The sequence below is a fragment of the Salvia hispanica genome, chromosome 4 (assembly GCF_023119035.1).
Source record: "Salvia hispanica cultivar TCC Black 2014 chromosome 4, UniMelb_Shisp_WGS_1.0, whole genome shotgun sequence".
Classification (NCBI taxonomy): Eukaryota; Viridiplantae; Streptophyta; class Magnoliopsida; order Lamiales; family Lamiaceae; genus Salvia; species Salvia hispanica.
The window spans coordinates 20282561-20293034 of NC_062968.1; the positions used below are offsets into that span (position 1 = coordinate 20282561).

At 37.2% G+C, this 10474-nt stretch overlaps 1 protein-coding gene and 1 long non-coding RNA gene across 2 annotated transcripts; one reads left to right on the forward strand and one right to left on the reverse strand.

The window, feature by feature from the left end:
• Positions 1-1565: 1565 nt before the first annotated feature.
• Positions 1566-2212, forward strand: LOC125218584. The gene is made up of 3 exons (XR_007175979.1): positions 1566-1653; positions 1749-1974; positions 2060-2212. It is a non-coding gene; the product is annotated as an uncharacterized LOC125218584 (long non-coding RNA).
• Positions 2213-2939: 727 nt separating this feature from the next.
• LOC125220599 (B3 domain-containing protein Os03g0212300-like) lies at positions 2940-4239 on the reverse strand. Its single transcript, XM_048122752.1, has 5 exons — positions 4208-4239; positions 4051-4126; positions 3551-3815; positions 3270-3463; positions 2940-3182 (listed from the first exon to the last, which is right to left on the reverse strand). Exons 1-5 carry the CDS (start codon positions 4237-4239, stop codon positions 2940-2942), a joined length of 810 nt encoding a protein of 269 aa, XP_047978709.1.
• Between the last annotated feature and the right edge of the window lie 6235 nt (positions 4240-10474).

Sequence of the window (10474 nt, forward strand, 5' to 3'; positions counted from 1 at the left end):
AAATTTGTGAATAATGAGTAATACTCCTTTTGTCTCGTAAAAATATGCACTTTTAATTGGATATAAGTTTTAATGCATAATTAATAAAATAATAGATAAATATAAAGAAAAAATAATTAGGGCTTGATTGATTGGTAGTAATAAGTCCGATAGAGATAGTTATATGGGCTTTTCTAGCTGATTGATTGGAATGTTAGTCTACCCACTTGACCCGGGTTTGTTTTCTTGACCCGGTAAAATTTAGTTTATTATCTACAATTCACAGAATAGACAATATCACCAACACCCCTCCGATAGTGTGAAACCCAAATTTCCACATAGAATTTAGGGCACTTTGCAGACCATTTTGTCCTTCAATTCCTCTTCTTCTTCGTTGTGTCCTCACCCCAAATTGAAGTGAGAGCTCCAACACTTGAGTTTCTCCAGTTGTGGCCATAAGCGGACGATCGATTTAGAGGTGAAGAGAGTTTGCGTAGAAATGACGGGCGAACAAACTCAGACTAAGGTTTATCTATTTCCCCTCAATTGGCTTCCCTTTGTTACCCTTTCTGATTGAATTCACAAATCGATCTTGCTGATATGTTTCTGATATGTCGTCGAAGGGTTAGGGTTCCTTTTGTTACCATTTTTTGTCGAATTTAGAAACCGATTTTGCATTTCTGGTTCTGATATTGTGTCGAAGGGTTTGGGTTCCCCTCTGTTACCATTTTTGTTCGAATTCACAAATCGATTTTGCATTTACAGTTCTGTTATTGCATTGAAGGGAGAGGGTTCCCTCCGTTACCATTTTCTATCGAATTTCACAAATGGATTTCGCAATTAGAGGTTCTGATATTGCATCGAAAGTTAGATATAATTTTTTTTGTTGACCTCTTGTTCCACGAATTTCCACTATTATTTCATTCAATTCTGAATTGTACTTTTCAATAGAAAGATTTTTGTAATTTGAATAAATTGATATCCTAATATTCCTGTAGTTTGGATTGAGCATCTTAAAACCTATGTTGATACCAGTATCTTGCTATGGTTTCCAGTTGGTGGACGAAACAATTTTATGATTTTTGTGGCAATCATTTTTAGCTATTGAAATCAATAATTCTCTATTTTTGCATTGTTCTTCAGGTTGCACGTCGGCGAAAAGAGCTATCATACTTCATGCTAGTGCTAGAGGAGATAATTACGAGCCATCGGTTGAATATGTTGGTTATTTGGATGTTAATCTCCATTATCATATCCAAGAAGAACAAAAAAACTAGAAGGTTTTGGACGAATAGGTTTTCATTGCTCGAGCGCATTTCGCCGAATCTACACCATATCAACAGATTGGTTGGTGTAACTGATCGGGCCTGCATAGATAATCTACGCATGGATAGGAACACATTCGGCCGACTATGTCGTTTATTGAAGGATGTCAGTGGTCTTGTGGACAAGAAGTGGGTCACCGTTGAAGAAATGGTAGCAATGTTCTTGGGTATACTAGCTCACCACAATAAAACTCGTGTGGTTGGTTTCCATTTCATTCGCTCATCGCAAACCGTTTCTCGTTACCTGCACGTTGTCTTATATGGAGTGCTAAAGCTTCATGAGATTTTGCTAGTGAAACCTGAACCTGTTGATGAAAATTGCACCGACGCAAGGTGGAAGTGGTTTAAGGTTTGGTTATTTGTGTCAATTAATAGTTGGTTGAATCTTATATGCTTATCTCCAACTGAACTAATCCATCTCAATTTTTGTTACTCCTTCAATAGGGTTGTCTAGGAGCATTGGACGGGACATACATCAACGTTCGTGTTCCTGCCACAGATCTTCCCAGATATCGCAATAGGAAAGGACAAATATCCACCAACACATTGGCTGTATGCGACCGCCGTCTAAGATTTGTCTATGTGTTACCTGGGTGGGAGGGATCTGCCGGGGACTCGAGGATATTGCGAGACGCACTCAGTAGACCACTTGGCTTCAAAGTACCAAGAGGTATTATATAATTTATGGTAATTTTTGGGTCAGTAGTTCCACTCTTGTTTTGTATGTTCCTACAGCTTAGTATTGTCTTACGCAGGACAATACTATTTGTGCGACAACGGGTATGCGAATAGTGAAGGCTTTATCACTCCATACAAAGGAGTTAGATACCATTTGAAAGAATGGGGACCCTCTTGTGAAGCCCCTCAGACACCGGCAGAATTGTTCAACATGCGTCATACCAAGGCTCGGAACATCATAGAGCGAGCCTTTGCTGTGATGAAAATGCGCTGGGGGATTCTTCGCAGTGCAAGCTTTTATCCTATAGATGTGCAAACAGATCTTATCAATGCTTGTTTTTTGATCCACAATTTCATTCGCAGTCAAATGGAGATTGATCCTCTCGAAGTGCAAATGGATAGCCAAGGGGATGATGGCAGTCGATCTGATCCTGATGATGATCGAGTGGATTTCATACAGAGCATCGAACCTACCACCGCATGGGCTAAGAAGAGAGACGATTTAGCAGCTGAAATGTGGCTTGATTTCAGTTCATAATTTGTTGATGAAACTGTACTACTTCAGAACTCGTTTTCATTTTTTATTTTAGGATTTTCGATATTATTCCTGATGGTACTTTGAAATAGACATAATTTTATATGAACTAGTTAATTTTATGGAAGCTACTGATCCATTATAAATTGCTATCAATTCTAATTTTTTTGGTCATTTACCATTTTCATTAGTTTCGATCTGTTTTGCCTTAACGGCTACTGATTAGCAATTACATCACTCTCAGGTCTAAATTGTGTCGAAGATGACCATCACACAAGTTTAAAACAAGGCCTCCATATATTGAAAATGAGTCTTATGCTAGTAAGACTCGGCCTAATAGAACATTGAGCAAAGGTTCCAAGCGCCAATAGATTAGGATACAAAGTAAGTAGATATATATAATGACGATACATGAGTTCATTCTAGTGATCGAAATGGACATAGAAGTGGATTTCTTTGACATCTACAAGCTGAAAAGTGCATTGAACTCCTGGAACTAGCCGATTGTCATTTTTGAAACGTCCCCAACCTTTCTTCACCCAAATCTTTCGCTCAGTGTGCGCAAGCTCAAGCAACCATGTTCCTCCAGTTTCAGCAGTGAAGTATATGGGTTCGTCCAGTGCCGATGCTCGTATATGTTTCCTCCAGAAATCGACAGAGATCTCCTGCATGGATGAAGACAAACTGTATCAACTTGTGTTCTACAAATGATAACAAACATAGAACATTAAATACTTTGGCATCAAACATACCAAGCTCTTCTTGATGCTTGACTTAGTGAGGACAACAACGAAAGTTGGATGGTCGTACTCGGCTAAGGCCAACGCGCTCATGGACTTTGAGCACCCTGTGCTTATTTCAGGTTCAGTATCTGATGGCTCGTCGTCTTCAGATGTGTCAATATCCGGCGAGTGTGGCGCATCGTATTCATCCTCGCTATCTGGTACTAAAACACGATTAATGCAAAGACTTAGCTAATACAATTTAGTTGCAAGATCAACAATTAAGAAGCAGTTTGAATATTCTATCACACCTTCAATGTCACGCCTTGGAGGACATCCACTTCTTGCCAAATAGCGTTTGACATCAAATATTCCATCACTTACAAGAGTGAATGCTAATGTGTCACCGTCTCTTAAGTTATTATCACGGACGAAATCGGACCACCCCGTTCGAAAATGACATCCACTAGCAATGTTCAAAAGAACGACTTCCCAAGAGCGTTTGTTAGGTAGCACCAAACGACAACGGAAGGGGAGAGAGTTTCCATTCTCAGCGACAAATTCGGGAGGTATACGCTATATGATAAAATGCAAAATTTCACTAATAAAAGGCAAAATTTCACTAATAAAATGCAAAATTTCACTGAACTTTATTAGAAGATCTATAAAATTGCAATTCATAAATAAATGAGGGAAAGATTATTTCTGTTGCTGAAATGAAGTATATTTTGTTGTCGGCACTCAGATTATCTCGATTGAATTGTGGATTAAAAGTAGAAGGTAAACAATTCAAATGCAAATAAATACTCACAATGTTGTCGATGTTTTTTTCCTTGTTGAAACGCTTGAGGAAGGACGGTTTTTCAGGGTATGCATCATCGACGATCCTGCGTACAATCAAGTGATGATCAATGTTATGAGGGATCAAATCTTTCATTAGAAAAAGGCTGAGTTTAAGGAACACCAACCCATTCGGATCCAGCTGAAGAGGCTGTGCCATTACTTCCGAGTAGTTGAGATGATGAAATGTGGGCATTGACATTGGGTCTTCTCCTATTTAACTCTGCATTCCACTACAATATCACTATTAATGAATTTCTTTGAATTTCAATATCTCATCGAAAATAGTAATTAGAAATGAATGCACTTAGGACTAGGTCGGCTGAGTGGATATATGCATACTGAAATAGGTGGTTGCTTACCACTCCAACCCAAATTAAATGAGAGAGAATGGCTCTAGAAAGCTTTTGCAGATGTGTGAGTGATTGAATCTTGTCACCATGCTTTAATTTAATTAGTGGTAGATGCATTAAAGATGAGCAATCAGTTAGGTGAAGAAAAGTGTGTATAAATCATCAATTAAGTTATTCCCTTATTCACTGCTAAACCACCTAATTCTCCAATACAAACTTCAGTTTCAAATGCCTACACACATTCCACCTCAGTCATTTTTCTTTTACAAACGGCCGTGGATGTTTGAGCTTGATGCACAGCTGTTGTTGGCATTAACTCGTGTGAAAGAAACATATCCATGGGAGGATGAGTTCATTCCGCAAGTGGCAATCAATGAAGCTTCAAAAATACTCGCAAGGGAGAATGCTGTTCATTTCAGGGCTGACGAGCTCTCAACACGGCTGCAAGTGCTCAAGAAACGTCATGACACTTTCAACGAGGTTGTTGCAACCAATGGCGCGACATGGGACGTCAAACATGAAATCGTGGTAGCCAGAGAGGAAGTGTGGAGTGACATTTTGAAGGTATCGATTTATATTACATATTTACATTATTTTTGTTTGCATGCAAATCAAGTTTGTAACGTTTTGATGTTTGTTTTCAACCATAGAGAGACCCATTCGCAGGGGCCTACCACTATCACGACGAGCCTCACTACGAAATGCTTACAATTTGTTTCGGCCTTAAAGATGTCAAAGATGAAGATGATATAGAGGTCATCAATGTGTCAGACACATCTCTAGATTTTGTCCGGGCTGAAGATGGTACTGAGGTCATCGTCGTCTCGGACACAACTGAACGTATTCACCCTGAAGTAATGACAGAGCTTGTCATTATATCAGACTCGCCTCACGTTTTTCACAACGCGAATGGTGTTAATCTCGTGTTCTCACCGGATTTGGATGAAGTCAATTCACCTGTGGCACCCATGGGGAAAGGTGTGCGGCGCAAACTCTTCATGTCCGACGACGTGGATAATATAGATCGGAATTCATCCTCTGCTGGAACTGTCCCCAATCCACCATGCTGCTTGGGTGCCTCGACGGCTGCTAGAAAATGGACATCTCCTACAGGTAGTTCATGTGCTTCGTGCAGCCCATTCCCGCCTACTAAGCATTAGATATCAGATGTGTTAATCCTGATCCCTTTTGGTTTTTGACTTATGTAAAACGAGTAAATGTTTTAGGATCAGGTTATGGATGACTACTAATGTGTGTCGCAGGAATTAGTATGTTATTTGCTCACAGTTGTCTAGCTACTACTTAGTTTAACAATGTTATCTGTGTTGTATTAATTATCATATGTGAAGGTTGTTTTTTGGACTTAGTACCAGTGAAATTTGTATTCTGAATTGATGATCAAAAGTAACTTATCTTATTTCAGTGTTTAGGCTCGTATTCTGCAAAATTTTAGTCAAATCGAGGGATTTTTTTACTCTCAAAAACCAATTTTTTTGCTCCCAAAAAGCAAACAAGGTATGCAAAATTGAAAACAAATTGAGGGATTTGTTTGCTTCCAAAAACCAATTTTTTTCCTCCCAAAAAGCAAACAAGGTAAGCAAAATTTTAGTCAAATTGAGGATTTTTTTTGCTCCCACAGATTAAGCAAATTCTTAAACATATTAAGATACCTTATGGAAAACAAACGTAACTTTCTCAAACATGCAAATTCTCAAACATAAAATGCAAACTTTCGGTAAACAAAAGCAACATTGATCACTGCCATTAGAATTACAAAAACTACAAAGTCATTTAGTTTCACAAAAGCAAAACAAGGTAGCATATTGTTGAATGTTTAGCCCATCATGGAGCCTTCATCAAAAAAACCTAATAACCATTCCACCATTTGCACTAGCAATGTTCAAAAAAAGATGGAAAACAGTCTAACCATTCGATCTGACTGCTATATCATGTTATCACTTTCCAGCATGAAAACCACAAATTCAGGGCGGTCATCCTCAGGCATACTTCTGAAGAGATCCAACAGCTCCGGCTCTTTGACAAGTTTTGCAGATGTGTAGAATTTTTGCTTCATTGTTAACCCGGAGATTTGTCCCAGCAGCTTGTAGACTTCTTCCCGCTTAGCACTTTGTTCGAACTCATATCCTATCCTTTTTGATAAGGTATCTAGCCGTGCAGTTGTATTGTCATTCATCTTGTTCATGATGTCAAGGACACACTCTAGCTGGTCTATAGATTTCCGTTTTTTACCTCCTTTGTTGACAGGTTTTTGAGCAGACCTCTCCCCATGAGTGTTGCTTGAATTCCCAGGCTCGGGGATGACATGTTCACCAACTACTTCATTAGCTGCTACTTCATCGGGAAATAGTTCATCCAAGCTTGGATGGTAATCGCCATCCACATATCCATTGGGCTGCTCCTGTGTTGCCTTCATCATAGCAGCGGACTCCGCTGCACCTCTTGACCGAGCACCAACAGCACGATCTTTGCCAAAGATCTCTTTCCAATCTTCCCAAAGATGCCAAGATTTGTTGCGCATGTATCTCGCGTTGTTGTCCTTCTAATTAATATTAGAGATCGAATACAAAGTCATTATGCATATTGAAATAAAGATGGATTACGACCACAGTTGAAACATATGAATTCTAGCATTGGATCAAAATTTTGTAAGCAACCTATTATAAACTTATTCATTATTCAATACACAGCTCGTACCTGCACAATCTGAGACCATTGCTCGTCGTCACACTCTATTTTGTAATCATCGTGTACATTGAAACCTACCCCGCTCCGTTCGAGCATGGAACAAATTGAGGAGTAGTTCTTCTTCCAAGTACTGACCTTTGAGTAAATATGGGGATGGGGCTTTATATCGGTTCTTGGAAATTCCTTTTTCATTGCTTCATGAAGACGTTTTAAATATCCACCTCTAAAACCATTATCGGCTTTATACCCAAGTGCAACCAATTCCTTCAATGCAACTATTAGCGTAGCATCCTCTCGATCTGACCAACAACGCCTAGACCTATCTCCTTTCATTGCTTTACTTTGACCACACTCACTGCTATCTGTACAACATACTCATATTTCAATGACAATTCTTCGTTCATAAAAGGCACCATGAGAAAGTAGTTAAATACCCAATTTGTAATGCTTACACTAACCTTGAAAACTTGTATTCCTTTCGAAAGCATTTGCACGTTGCTGCGAGTCTGCCATAGGTCCTCTCCAAAATTCTACATTTTATTTTAGCGAATGACATAAATTACCAAGTATGTATAAATATTCTGGATGAAGAAACAACAGACATGAAATCAATCAAGCTCGCCACACAATGTCATGAATAGAAACTTGGTGAGTAATTCCTTGATTGAGAGCCAACACAAATCAACTACCCCAAATTTGTAGAAAAAGAAAGGCACAGATGAAGCATAGCAAATTAACAAACATATAGTGTGCACAATACAGACCGCAGTCGACGATTTACGAAACAAAAATATGCTGTTCTAAAACCAGAAACCCTTCAACATAGACTAAGTTCCGGGAATTATCATAACGTTATAGAGAGTAAATAAGTGAATCGAAACCATGCCTGATTATATGCAGTGGAGCGTTGAGCGTCAATCTACGCCTCTTCCCCCATCCACAAGCCACCGAGAGTCTCTTATTTGAGGTATGTTTTTGATTTCTAGAAGGCAATGCTGAAATTGGAGGGAAGAAAATTTCGAAAATTTTCGACTCCCGCTAAGCTAAAAAACAAGGGTAATTTGGGGAATGCAAATTGGGAACAATGACTACTATATCACCTATCAAACACCAGTTTGTCAAACCTAAGTTAACAATGTAGATAATCAAACACTGACATGGGATTACTAACTCTGCCCCAAAAATATGGAAAAGCATATTACTAACTTATCTGAGATTTTCCTTTCTCGACAATCAATCGAACCCTTAAAGTATTGTTAGTTTAGAATGAGTGAGAAAAGAGTTTCCAAATTTTGAAAATATATATCCTTGCGGACTAAAAAGAAAAGAGTGCATGCTATTGTGGGACGGGAGGATAGTAAGTACTCCCTCCGTCCATGAAATGTTGTCTAGTTTTTCCATTTTGACCCGTCCGTGAAATGTTGTCCACTTTGCTTTTTTTCTATTTTTGGTAAATGGTCACCACTTTCCACTAACTATTTACACTCACATTCTATTATAAAACTAATATATAAATGTGAGACTCTCATTCCACTAACATTTTCAACTCACTTTTCTTTACATTTTTTAAAACCCGTGCCAAGTCAAACTTAGACAATATTTCATGGACGGAGGAGTACTAGAGTAGCAAATAACAAAAACAAACTACTATTAAGTAGAAAAATACCGCTCTCTTCATTCCACAATAGTATAGTCATTTCATTTTTTGCCATCGTTTTAGATTAATGATAATCAATAGTTAAAATGGAGAAAAAATAAAGTAAAAAAAAAGAATAATGTAGACAGAACGAAAATAAACTACTAAGTAAAAAAATACTACCCCATCCATTCCACAGTAGTATTAATATTATCAATTTATTTTCTACTATTATTTAAGAAAAATGATAAACAACTGTTAAAATAAATAAAGAATAAAATAAAAAAAGAATAATATAGATCGAAGTTTTATTATAATATATCTTACTTTATTCTTTACTGTCGTGAAATTGGTTGTTCAATTATAATAAGAAGAAATCGTGAACCATTGATTTTTTAACCATGGAACTAGAACCGATGACACCAGTTCAATACACAAGAATTAATGAATTTTATCCACTTATCTCATTCATCATAACCACGATCAAACATTGATCGATCCATAGAAAATAAACCAATTTTGAAATGGATAAAGTGCATTAATTAGTTACAACTAAATTACAAAACCCAACATGAATATTTAGTACGTAACTAGTACACCCTAAACATATATGGAAAATGAATTTTGGACTTTACGGCATTGCCATAATAAAGACATTATGTCTAAATATCACTACACAATATATATTTAGTCGTACGAGTTCTAGATGATATAAGCTTATACAATTTCAGGTGTGATTCAACATAATCCATCCCTACAAGGAAACCCTTAAAATGGCATGATTACATTTAAAAACTAGTAAAACCGCTAAAAAAATTAGAGTTATATGGACTTAAGTCTTAACTATGGATGATGTTCAGTTATATTATTCAAATTTTAGATGATTTAGTGTTAAGCAGTTAGAGATATGATCGTATGAGCGCCAAATGAGATGATGCTTCGAAATGACTAGAGATCTTTTAAGCGTATGGATTTTCTTTTCTTTTATGAGTAAATGAATATAAATTTAAAGGACATGTCATCAGAGGACTCAAATCTGAGACTTTTGGACTCATGCATTATCTTTCTACTACTTGATCAACCTACACACACATGATATGGACTTTCTTGTTCCAAGCATGATGGTAATCAAAATTCCAATGCTAGAAAGTTAGTTGTGGTTTTTCAAGCTTCAAAGGATTGCTTCAGGGACGGAGCCAGAAATTTTATATAGGTGGGGCAAAAATATATATAAAGATATTTTAATGAATTAAGAATTGGCATAAATAAAGATATTTCAAATAAAAATTAAAATTAACTAACAAAAGTAGCATAAATATTTTTTTTAGGTGGGACATTTCCCCTTTTGGCAACCACATAGATCCATCCCTGGATTGCTTGGTCTTTCAAGCTTCAGATAAGATATGGCTTAGGCATAAATGATACTCCCTCGTCCGCGAATATGAATCATATTTTTCCATTTTGGTCCGTCCACAAATAGGAATCTCAGTTCACTATTATTATAAATAGTAAAGAGACCTCATATTCCACTAATTAACTCATTCCACTCACATATCATTTAAAACTAATATATACGAGTGAGACACAAATTCCACTAACTATCTTTCACTCATTTTTCTTAACATTTCTTAAAACTCGTGCTGAAATGAAATGAGTCTCCTATTCACGAACGGATGGAGTATTCGAAAGATATGATCTTA